General features: G+C 43.2%; 1 protein-coding gene across 1 annotated transcript; it reads left to right on the top strand.

The window, feature by feature from the left end:
- The first annotated feature begins 1,251 nt into the window (after positions 1 to 1,251).
- On the top strand, positions 1,252 to 9,357 carry NDUFAF5 (NADH:ubiquinone oxidoreductase complex assembly factor 5). Its single transcript, XM_054290128.1, has 11 exons — positions 1,252 to 1,647; positions 2,872 to 2,912; positions 3,115 to 3,178; positions 3,809 to 3,856; positions 3,957 to 4,060; positions 4,849 to 4,888; positions 5,856 to 6,053; positions 7,058 to 7,118; positions 8,363 to 8,446; positions 8,787 to 8,869; positions 9,002 to 9,357. Exons 1-11 carry the CDS (start codon positions 1,252 to 1,254, stop codon positions 9,086 to 9,088), a joined length of 1,206 nt encoding a protein of 401 aa, XP_054146103.1. The 3' UTR covers positions 9,089 to 9,357.
- The last annotated feature ends 807 nt before the right edge of the window (positions 9,358 to 10,164 follow it).

Here is a 10,164-nt window from a genome sequence, read left to right as displayed (position 1 = left end):
TTGTGAAAACACAGTCTCCAGCTTCTCTGTAGCCACCTTTTAAACCCTGGAAGGTGAGGATGAGGTCTCCCCTGAGCCTTCTTTCCTCAAGGTGAAACAAACCCAGCTCTCTCTACCTTTCCTCACATGGCAGCTTCCCAGTCCTTTGGCCATCCTCACGGCATTTCTCTGGACCCTCTCCAGCCTGTCCACATCTGCTCTGTACAGCAGGAACCAAAACTGAACACAGATGTGACCTGACAGGCACCATGTGGTACAATGACTTCTTTATCTCTGGCTGATGGAACCTAGCAGCCTGTTGGCTTTGATGCAGCAGCAGATTTAAACAAGTCACAAACAATCCTGTGCCTACCACGGTCTCAGGCACAAATCTTTGCTTTGCCAGCTGCAATGGGAGCTCAAAAATCCCCTGTACCCTGGGCTGTGCCCAAAGCTCCAGGGACAGCAGGTGAAGAAGGGAATTCTGCCCCTCTGCTCAGGTGAGAGACCACCTAAAGTGCTGTGTCCAGACCTGAGGTCCCAACACAGGAAGAGCATGTAGCTGTTGGAGCAAGTCCAGGCACCACCAAGATAACTGGAGTTCCTCTCCTACGAGAAAAGACTGAGAGAATTTAAATTGTTCAGCCTGGAGAAGAGAAGGCTTCAGGACACCTAAATGTGGCCTTCCATCTGAAGGGAGCCTACAAGAAATTGGAAAAAGCCTATTTACAAGGGCCTGGAGTAATAGGACAAAGGGGAATGGCTTCAACCTAACAGAAAGTAGATTTAGATTAGATAGGTTAGATAGGAAAAAAAAAATCTTCCCTGTGAGGGTGGTGAGGCACTGGCACCGGTTGCCCGGAGAAGCTGGGCTGTCCCAAACCTGGAAGTGTTCAAGGCCACGATGGATGGGGCTCTGAGCAGCCCGGCCTGGTGGAAGGTGCCCCCAGCTATGGCAGAGAGTTTCGAACTATGTTTAAGATCCCTTTCAATCCAGGCCATTCTATGATCTCACGATACACCTGAGGTTCAGACACATCCCCCCGTGACTCCTCACCAGACCTTCCCCGAGATTAACCCAGTGCGCACCGCAACTACAACCCGCCAGCAGCACCGGGTGCGCCAGAACGCCTTCAGCCCCCACACCCGAGCCCAGAGAGGAGCCCCGGGTTCGCTCGTCTCACACCGACCGTGCCCGGTGCCCGCAGCGAGGAGCCCCGATGCCGCTCCGCTCACACCGGCCGTGCCCGGTGCCCGCAAGGAGTAGCCCCGATGCCGCCCCGCTCACACCGGCCGTGCACGGCGCGGCCGCTCCCTCTCGGCGCTGCTCGCACGCCGCCCTCACCGCACGGCCCCTTCCGGCGGCGCTACGGCGGCCGCGGCGGGACAGACCCGGCTCCCCGAGCGCAGGCGCGGAGGGGAGCGGAGGCCGGGCCGATGCGGGGCCTGGCGCGACCGGCGCTGCGGGCGCGATGGTGCCGCTCGCTCTGGGCGCTGCCGGCAAGGGCCGCCGCCAACGCCGCTTCTTCGCCTCCTCCTCATCCTCCTCCTCTCGCCGGAGCCTCGCCGGGCGCGCTGAACCCGTTCGACCGGCGGCTGAAGCGGAAGCAGAAGAACTGGGCGGCGCTGCAGGCCGAGCCCGCCAAGTGCGATTACCTGCGGGAGGAGGTGCGGGACCGCGGTCACGTCGAGTGCTGGGGCCGGGTCTGGGCCCGCAGCTCAGGGACCATATTGAGAGGCTGGAGCGGGGCCAGAGGAGGGCAGCGGGGCTGGAGCACAGGGCCCTGAGAGAGCTGGGGAGTTCAGCCTGGAGAAAAGAAGGATCAGGGGTCACCTTATCAATCTCTGTAACTCCCTGGATGGAGCTTGTAGCCAGGTGGAGGTCGGTCTCTTTTCCTAGGCAGCCAGCGGCAGGATAAGACATCGTCTCAAGCTTTCTCAGGGGGAGTTTCGGTTGGACTTAAGGAATTTCTTCAGAGAAAACAGTGATCAGACATTGGAATGGGCTGCCCAGGGAGGTGGTGGTCCCTAGCGGTGTTAAGGGAAAGGCTGGACACGGCACTCAGTGTCATGGTTTAGTTGATGTGATAGATGAGTAATGCGATGATTGACTCTCACAATTGTTGTTGTTATATTGTTATTATCATATTTCTAGAGTCCCATACCTTCTGAGTGATTTTCTCACAGCAGTGTTGTTTCTGCTTCTTTATCAGGGCTCCTCCAAAGCTCTCCCTGACCGGCCAATCTACCCCCTTTTATCCCAGATATCTTCGTCAGCCACAGCTGCTGCCCAGTTAAGGACATCACAGCTGCAGCCCATTTAGAACAACTAGGATTGGGGCAAGGCCACTTATACAATACATAGATTTTACTAGGACTCCTACTATACACAATTAACAGACAAATAGCATCTATATAGGTTAAGAAAAGTTTTATAGGTTTATAGTTACGTTTTAACCCCTCGCATGGTTTTCAAGAGACAGCCGGGGTTGGGACATCTGGGACGGCTGGCTTGTCACTATGGCGACATCTGAGCTCCAATCAGGATTTGAGGAAAAGATCTCCGCTCCTCCACCCCTCTCTCCAGCGAAGAAGGGGTTGATGAACAGAACTTTGCAAGGGGTTAAAGGGTTAAAAAGGGAAAACCTTCATTGTATGGGTCAGCACAGGGTGGGGAAAATCCTTTACTTCCAGCGCCGTAACCTTTTTCTCTATTCAGTCTCGTGTTGTATTTTTGATAAGGTTTAATGAACCTTTCTAAATTATGAAAAGCGAGTAACTATTTCTCACAGCTGACAAGGTGCTGGTTACTAATAGGTTGTACTTGGTGATCTCAGAGGTCTTTTGCAGCCGCATTTATCCTGTAGTTCTGACCACCAGTTTTTCCCCCAGGTCGGCGGCAGGATCGCGGACCGGGTGTTTGACATCACCAGGTGAGCCCTGCCATGTCCCCAGCCCTCCCCTTATCCCTGGGGAGATCCCTGGATGCTGAGCCCTTTCCCCGAGGTACCACAAAAGGATGCTTGGTGGGCTGAGTTCAGTAAGGCCCTTAGAGATTAGCTGGGGAAACTTAATATAGTCTAAAAAATATTTTAAGACTTGCTTATGTTCTCTATCCCTGATCTTATCCTTTAGAACGTTTCCTCTGGCTTTGGATGTTGGCTCTGGAAGAGGTTACATAGCTCAGCACTTAACCAAGGTACTGTTTCTTCATACTTAAAAGTGTTAAAAGAAAGTTCATATGTGTGCCTCCCTTTCAAATAGGGCTCTGTCACAACTTAAAACAATCATCTGAGTCTTGATGAGGTAAATCTTCCCCTCTCCCCCAGCCCTATACCTGTAGTTGTAGCTCAAAGCCGTGTGTTGTAGAGGCTGTTCTTAGTGCTGCTGAAAACTGGACAAATGTGGAAGGAAAATTATCTCTTGTGATGCAATTAAATTTTAGTTTTGGGTAGGAATATGCCTGGTTTTTTGGTGACTCTTGGCCACAGTTGCTAAAGAGAAGTGTCATTGTGGAGGCTTTGAAGCCATTAACAGTTTACCATTCATGACCCACTCTGTAAGTAAAGGTGCTTCCATGGTTTATGTTTAGTTAAACTTACGTCTAAAACTACAGAATGTGTTTTCTGTAACCACTTCTGCCTCAGCTGTTCTCCCTGGGAGCAGGTGCCACATTGGGTGGGAAAAGGGCTTTGCGTTTTATATAAAGCTTCTATCAAGAGTGGGAAGGATTCTTTCTAATTTGTTCATATAGGTGTGCCAAAAAATGACTCGTGTCCATTTACAAAATAATTCACGTATTTAATAGACTTTTAAATTTTTATTTCAGGAAACAGTTGAAAAACTTATTCAAGTTGATATTGCAGAGAATGCTTTAGTAAGTAGCCTTTTGAATGCTAAAGTGCTTCAGTCCTGTAATACAGGGAAGCAAAAGAAGTGAGGTTTAATGAGCTGTTTTTCTTCCAACCCAACATTAGAAAAATGCTATAGAATCTGAAATCCCAACGATCAAGGTTGTAGCTGATGAGGAATTCCTTCCTTTCAAAGAAGATACATTTGATCTTGTTGTCAGCAGCTTAAGGTATGTATTCATAATTTATTTGTTTTGGTTAAGTTGTTAATAATGTTCTTTTCAGAGTATCTTTAAGAAGATGAATCCAAAAAAGATTAGTAGTCCGTTAAAAGGAATAAGAAAAGTACTTGCATAGTTAATATGAGCATGTATAGTAGGGGTCCTAGTAAAATCTGTGTTGTATAAGTGGCCTTGCCCCAGTCCTAGCTGTTCTAAATGGGCTGCAGCTGTGATGTCCTTAATTGGGCAGCAGCTGTGGGTAATGGAGGTAACTGGGATAAAAGGGGGTGGGTTGGCTGCTCAGGGAGAGCCTTGGAGGAGCCCTGATGAAGAAGCAGCACTGCTGTGAAGAGCTGTGTGTGAGAAAACCACCCAGAAGGTATGGGACTCTAGAAATATAATAACAAGAAGATAGGACAGCTGAGAGCTGTGGCAGCCTGAGAGCTGGGACTCTAGAAATAAAACAACAACAAGCATGCACTAGAAAAAACTGCTGTCCTGGTGGTTCTTCCTGTTTTGTTTGTTTGATTTCCTTAAAACACTTGGAGCTTCTCTCTTTCCTGCATTGAGACAAACTAGTGTCCAGGATTTGTGTTTTCTCACCAAAAAGAAGTGCTTTGTAGATAAACTGCTCTTCTTTTTGGTATCGGTTTCAAGGAGTTTCAGCATGGTTGCAACTTCAGAAATCAGTTTGTGGCTTTGACTCCTGAAGCTTACTTAGTTAATTAGGTAGTTACTGGCATTGCCTAATTTTGATTTAATCTGAAATTGTAAAATGTACACTTCTCTTATTTCAGTTTGCATTGGGTGAATGATCTTCCTAAAGCTTTCAAAGAGGTAAGAAATTGTTTTTTAATACTCTAGGTTAGCACTTGCCGTTACTTGCATTGACTGAGACTTTTTGGTATTGGAATAAAGCAAATACTTGTTTAAGACAGAAATTTTTTTTTTTTCACTAACTTAATTTTTTTTAGTTAACTAAATTTTTTTAACTATATTTTTCCTCTATATTACATCTAAACTGCCGAGTTTGGAAGTAATATAATATAGTATAGAATCTGCCAAGCACTCAACTGCACAGAATCTCGTGATTGTTGGCCAACAGTCCCAACACACACACACACATTGAGTCAGTTGGTCAGTGAATCAAAACACTCACACCAGAATCCAGTTACCAGTTCCCTTCAGATAAACAGTCTTCCATGATGCATTCCACTTGTGAACATCACAGGAGCAGTAAATGAGATAGGAATTGTTTTGACCATTCTTTGCCTCTCTCACTGCTTCTCCCAGGTTCAGAGAATGTGAATCTCATGACTGTCGGCTGACAGTCCTAACACAAAAAGACACACATGCACACAGACACACACACACAAAAAATGGATTCAATTGGTCAATGAATCAAAACACACCAGAATCCAATTACCAATTCCTTTCAGGTAAACCATCTTCCAGAATGCATTCCACTTGTGAACATCACAGGAGCAGTAAATGAGATGGGAATTGTTTTGACCATTCTTTGCCTCTCTCATTGCTTCTCCCAGGTTCAGAGAATGTGAATCTCGTGACTGTCAGTCAACAGTCCCAAAACACACACACAAAAATGAATTCCATTGGTCAATTAATCAAAACACACCAGAATCCAATTACCAATTCCCTTCAGGTCGTCTTCCATGATCCATTCCACTTGTGAACAATGCAGGAGCAGTAAATGCAATAAGAATTATCTTGATCATTCTTTGCTTCTCCCGTGCTCAGAGAATGTGATCCCCAGCCAAGGCCTGTGTGTGTTTGTGTGTTGCAGATCCACCAGGTGCTGAAGCCCGATGGAGTGTTCATTGGAGCCATGTTTGGGGGGGACACCCTGTACGAGCTGCGCTGCTCCCTGCAGCTGGCTGAGCTGGAGAGGGAAGGGGGCTTCTCTCCTCACGTGTCACCCTTCACTGCTGTTGCTGATCTGGGACATCTCCTCTCCAGGGCTGGCTTTAACACCCTCACTGTGGTAATTATAAGTAAGAGAGCCATCAGGGAGAGCACTCCAGAATGTCAGAGCTGCTGGAATATGAAAATCAGTGTTTGCTAATGTAGTAATGACAAACTGCTTCCTTCTGCACCTCACTGAACAGGCTGCAGAAATAGCCTGGACTGCCACTGGTTTTGGCTATGTGGTAATTAATGGAACCAACTGTAGTGTACACTGAAGTGTATCTTTGGCTCACAGCCCAGTAGAGTTTGGATGGTTTTCTTGAAGAAATGTCAGAGAGTATTAGACCTGCGTGAAAAAATTCTAGACACTTGCTCTTTCTTCTAAAACCAAGAAGAAAATAATGGCATTTAAATTCATTTGATTGCATTTGAGCTACTAAGCAAAACTTTTTAGAAATGTTGAAGTAGTACATGATTTGAGCAGAAGAGGCAGATGAATAAAATTGTAGAATGGTTCGGGTTAGAAGGGACCTTAGATACCATCTAGTTCCAGCCCTCCTGCCATGGGCTGTGACAGTCATATTTTCTAGAAAAATCCCTTTGCCCCGGACTCTTCTCCTGGGAAGCTGAGAAGCCTCAAAGAAAAAGGAAAACAATAATTATCTGATTTGTTTCTCCTGTGTTTTGCTGCTTTAGAATGTGTTTAGACATTTTTTACCAACAGGTGGTTGTTTCATTGGTTTCATGTGAATTGTTTTGACTTAATGACCAATCAAGGTCAAGCTATGTCTGGGCTCTGGAAAGAGTCACAAGTTTTCCTTAGTATATTTTTAGCCTTCTATAAGTATCCTTTCTGTATAGTTTAGTTTAATATTTTTAAATATAATATAGTATCATAAAATATAAATCATAAAATTAGCCTTCTAAGAACATAAAGTCAGATTCATCATTCCTTCCTTTGTCTGGGAACCCTGCAAATCCAATAATGGGCAGGGGATAGTTTGGGAGTACAGCAAGGTTGAAATAATGCTGTTGGTTTAGTTTGATGTGTTCTAAAATTGAATTTCTCAATTCTTCCAGGATACTGATGAAATCCAAGTGAACTACCCAGGGTTATTTGAGGTTATGGAAGACTTACAAGGCAAGTATATTCTTTGTGGAAACAAATGTTTTCTGTATCAGTGCACCAGACACAGAACTGTTTTACTGTGTGTTTCTTAACTCCAGATCATAGACTAACTAGTGTGGGTTGGAAAGAACCTTTAAAGGCCATCTAGTCCAACTCTCTGCAGAGAGCAGAGGCATCTTGAACTAGATCAGGCTGCTCAGAGCTCCACCCAACCTGGTCTTGGATGTTTCTAGGTGTGGGTCATCCACCACCTCTCTTAGCAACCTGAGCCAGCATTTCACCATTTTAATCACAAAGAATTTCTTTCTTAAAAAAATAAAAATGAATTTTATTTTATATGCAGCAGGGGAAGCGTTAAGGTTTTTTCCTGCTATCTAGTGAGTCAGGAGATTATGCCTGTCAGGAGGTTTGTGTTGGGAAGCACAAGTCAAAGATTTGCTACTTCATGCTCTGCTGTGAATGTTCTGCTTCCCTGGAGTTCCTGTTCTGCATGAGCCTGTTCAGTGTAAGGTGCAGAAAAGCCCTAAAAGGGAGACAAGCCCATATCCCACACACTGACTTTTCCTGTGAGCCTTTCTAATTAGCAGGGCAATAAGCAAACTGCTTTGGAATGAGAGTAAATACATCCTTAATTTAGAATATGCTGAGGAGCAGCCAACAATTGAGTAATGATTTTGTTAATATTCTGATTGCATTTGCCATGGATTGTAAAGCAGTCAGTCACATGCAGTTTGTTACTGACAGCAGCTCAGGACATTTCTTATCTGGATCCACTGCTGTATGGAGCCATTCCTTAATGGAAAGGCAACTGTTATTGAGCAGAAACATTCAGATGCAGTAAGTGGTTAAAAGGATTAGAATTGTGGTTACTTTACTTTGTCTTTTAAATTTCTTGGACTAGTAATTTTCATTATTATCTGTTAAAACAGTGTAGTCGTGTCTGAATAAACCCTTTGTACTCATTCTTAAAATCAGTTATACTTAAAAGCCTAAATGGTCAAAGACTCAGGTTGGTGAAGGAATAATTTGAAATGATTCCTAGCAATGCAAACTGTAAATTGCAAAGCATAGGAATTAAAAGTTCTAGTTTCTTACACATAAGAAACTCACCTAATGATCTGTGATATGTTCTCTCTTACAGTGAATAGCAGAGGATTCTGTACTTTGGTTTTGTAAGAATGTGTCCTTAGTGCATGACACTTAACTCATGGCATGTGCAATATCTTCTTTTTCTTAAAGCTAAAACATATTTTTAGGTATGGGGGAGAGTAATTGCTCTTGGAATAGAAAACCTCTGCTGCACAGGGAGACAATGCTGGCAGCTGCTGCAATATACCAAGGTCAGTATTTGCGACTAATGAGTTCATCTGAAATGACTTTAGGAACATTTTTTCTGTATCTTTTTTTGACCTTTTTGTAAAAAAAACCCAAAAACCTAAACAAGCCCAAAGCAAAACCAAAAAAACCAAATACTTGAGAAAAAATACCATTATCATAAGCTATTTTTAACCTTAATTATAATGCCAGGATTTGAACTGTATTGATGCACCAGTGTGAGATATTTTTATTGTCCCAAATCTTTCACCAGGAGTCATTATGATGAGTATGATGTTCTGAGAGCTGAGTGTTTCCTAGGGCTGACATCCTGTACCTTCTCTCTCTCCCTTCCTGCCCTAACAGAAATGTATGGGAACAGCAATGGCTCTGTACCTGCCACCTTTCAGATCTACTACATGATTGGCTGGAAATACCATGAATCACAGGTAATGTCAATGTCAATGCAATGTTATTTTCTCTTTGAAGTTACTATTTAAATAAGTGATGTTTTAAAAGCTTTTTACAAAACATTTTTATTTAAAACTTGCCCTATATGTTTTTTTTTTCCTTTTCCCTAGGCAAAACCAGCCCAGCGAGGTTCTGCAACAGTTTCATTTGGAGACCTGGCAAAAATAGAAGGACTTCTTAAAAGAGGAAAAAAATAGTTGTTCTTCAGAAATAATAGTTGTCTTGAAACTTCTATAAAAGTTTTAATTGCAGACAGTCTTCACTTGTGCTTATGTAGTGATGACATCCTGAAATGATAATAAAGTATCCACTATAGAGCTTTTTGTACTGTGCCACAGCATTATCTGTGTGAAATGGTGTTCATTTTTTATTTCTAGGTAAATAGTTGAACATTTTGCTTTCTCAAGTCTTTGAGAGAGTAATTCAACTCTCAACTTTTTATTAAATTTACTGTTTTCAAACATAATGCCTCTTTCAGCATTTCAGTATCACAGGTTGCTCCAGGTATGGTTTACATGTCTTGAATGCATTTTGGAATTATTTCTCCAGGATAGTAGCTCATAATAAATAATAGTGTATTATAAAAGTAAATAATAGTGTATTATAAAAGTAAAAGTGTCTTTATGAGACATCCTATAAGAGAAACTATCAGCAAATACAAAGATACTAATTATTATGGTTTTTGAGTTGGGAAGTATGGGTAAAAAGTTACTTTAAGAAATTTGAAGTAAGTGGTACTTTATCAAAATGCTAGTTGAAAATTACATTTACACATTACTTTGCAGTTTTCTGTGTCAGAGGCAAAGAGCAAGAAGAGTAATTTTCTCTTTAGCTGTGCATGGAGCTATGACTTTTCTTGTCTATAACTGCATTACCAGAAATTGATATTAATTGCAACTATGACCCATTAATATGAGAGGTTTAGAAAAAATCCCTGCCCAGAGATTTTGCTGGATTGTAGCACTCATGGAGCTGGGGAGAAGTGGAAAGGATGAAGTCTATACAACCAAATATGGAGTTCCATAAGTTTTATCCTAGTATCTGAGTGGTGTATCAATCCTGGTGGAGCTAAAGCCTTTTTATTTCCTAAGCTTTTTTAAGATTATCCACCAGGTGGAGTATGATGCAACTTCTGTGTAGCACAAACCCAACATCCAGGTAGGCAGAACTCTTCCCATCTGCAAAGTCTTGGTTTGGGGGGTTATTTTATTGACCAAACTGACTTTAAATAAGAAATGGGCAGAGAAGGTACAACTCATGAGAAGGAGGGCAG

Source organism: Melozone crissalis, unplaced genomic scaffold (assembly GCF_028551555.1).
Source record: "Melozone crissalis strain CALT ecotype California unplaced genomic scaffold, PUWL_Pcris_2 ptg000081l_1, whole genome shotgun sequence".
Lineage (NCBI taxonomy): Eukaryota > Metazoa > Chordata > Aves > Passeriformes > Passerellidae > Melozone > Melozone crissalis.
This window is presented reverse-complemented; position numbering and strand designations above follow the sequence as displayed.

Excerpts from the sequence above, each read along its gene's own strand:
- NDUFAF5 (XM_054290128.1), top strand. The coding sequence starts at position 1,252 with ATGCCGCCCCGCTCACACCGGCCGTGCACGGCGCGGCCGCTCCCTCTC. Across the intron at positions 7,119-8,362 it reads GGTTATGGAAGACTTACAAG|GTATGGGGGAGAGTAATTGC; the intron begins GCAAGTATATTC and ends ACATATTTTTAG. Across the intron at positions 8,870-9,001 it reads GGAAATACCATGAATCACAG|GCAAAACCAGCCCAGCGAGG; the intron begins GTAATGTCAATG and ends CCTTTTCCCTAG.